Source organism: Dendrobium catenatum, unplaced genomic scaffold (genome assembly GCF_001605985.2).
Source record: "Dendrobium catenatum unplaced genomic scaffold, ASM160598v2 original_scaffold_129707, whole genome shotgun sequence".
Lineage (NCBI taxonomy): Eukaryota > Viridiplantae > Streptophyta > Magnoliopsida > Asparagales > Orchidaceae > Dendrobium > Dendrobium catenatum.
The window spans coordinates 1-1,079 of record NW_021448142.1 but is presented as its reverse complement, the minus strand read 5'-3'; the positions used below and the strand labels follow the sequence as shown (position 1 = coordinate 1,079).

Sequence of the window (1,079 nt, the reverse complement as noted above, 5' to 3'; positions counted from 1 at the left end):
GCTGATCCTTCGTTATTAATTTACAACAAACAATCAGTTGTTCTCTATATTCTGGTATATGTTGATGATATATTGCTTACTGGTAATGATACAACTGTTATTAATCATCTGCTCAATGGTCTTTCCCATAAGTTTCACATGAAGAATCTGGGCAGAATTTCCTATTTTCTCGGCATGCAGGTTTCTTATTCAGCAAGCGGTTTACACTTATCTCAAGCTAACTATGCAGCCTCTATTCTTCACCGAGCTGGCATGGCTGAGTGTAAGCCGATTTCTTCTCCAATTTCGTCTAAGGTTATTGTTGATTCAACAACTCCTGCTATTCCTCTGAATATCGCTACAGCAGATCTTTTTCGGCATTTGGTAGGATCTCTACAATACTTGACGCTTACGGGTTCGGATATTGCCTTTACTATGAATAAGTTATGTCAACATATGCATAGTCCTGATGATACTGATTTCAAACTGCTTAAACGTCTTCTACGTTATATTAAAGGCACTATTAAATTTGGTTTGCCGATTACTGCAACAAGTCTTGACTTCCATGCTTATTCAGATTCTGATTGGGCTGGCGACCCTCTTAATCGAAAATCGATTACTGGTTTTTGTGCTTTTCTTGGTAGCAACCTCATTTCTTGGCAAGTCAAGAAACAAAAGACCGTCGCACGTTCGTCTACCGAAGCAGAATATCGTGCTCTTGCTACGGCTGCTACGGATATTACCTGGCTTCGCAGGTTATTACAGGAATTTCAAATTCTTTCATCCAAGCCGACAGTCTTGATGAGTGATAACACATCCTCCATAGCAATTGCTAACGATCCTATTTTCCATGCTAGAACAAAACATATTGAAATAGATTTCCATTTCATTCGTGAATGCATTCAGAACAATGTGCTTCGCATTTCACATGTTCATACCACTGATCAATTAGCTGATCTATTTACTAAAGCTCTGTCTATACCCAGATTTCAGGATTTGTGTGACAAGCTTAACATTGCTGAAGCCACTGTTAGCTTGCGGGGAGGTGATAAGCAAGCCGACATTTCATAAATTGAACAGTGCTTATAATCGGATGTCCA

At 39.2% G+C, this 1,079-nt stretch overlaps 1 protein-coding gene across 1 annotated transcript; it reads left to right on the top strand.

The window, feature by feature from the left end:
- The first annotated feature begins 174 nt into the window (after nt 1–174).
- LOC110110921 (uncharacterized mitochondrial protein AtMg00810-like) lies at nt 175–1,050 on the top strand. Its single transcript, XM_020842582.1, has one exon. It carries the CDS (start codon nt 175–177, stop codon nt 1,048–1,050), a length of 876 nt encoding a protein of 291 aa, XP_020698241.1.
- The last annotated feature ends 29 nt before the right edge of the window (nt 1,051–1,079 follow it).

What these genes read in the sequence shown, in the direction of transcription:
- LOC110110921 (XM_020842582.1), top strand. Translation starts at nt 175, where the DNA reads ATGCAGGTTTCTTATTCAGCAAGCGGTTTACACTTATCTCAAGCTAAC.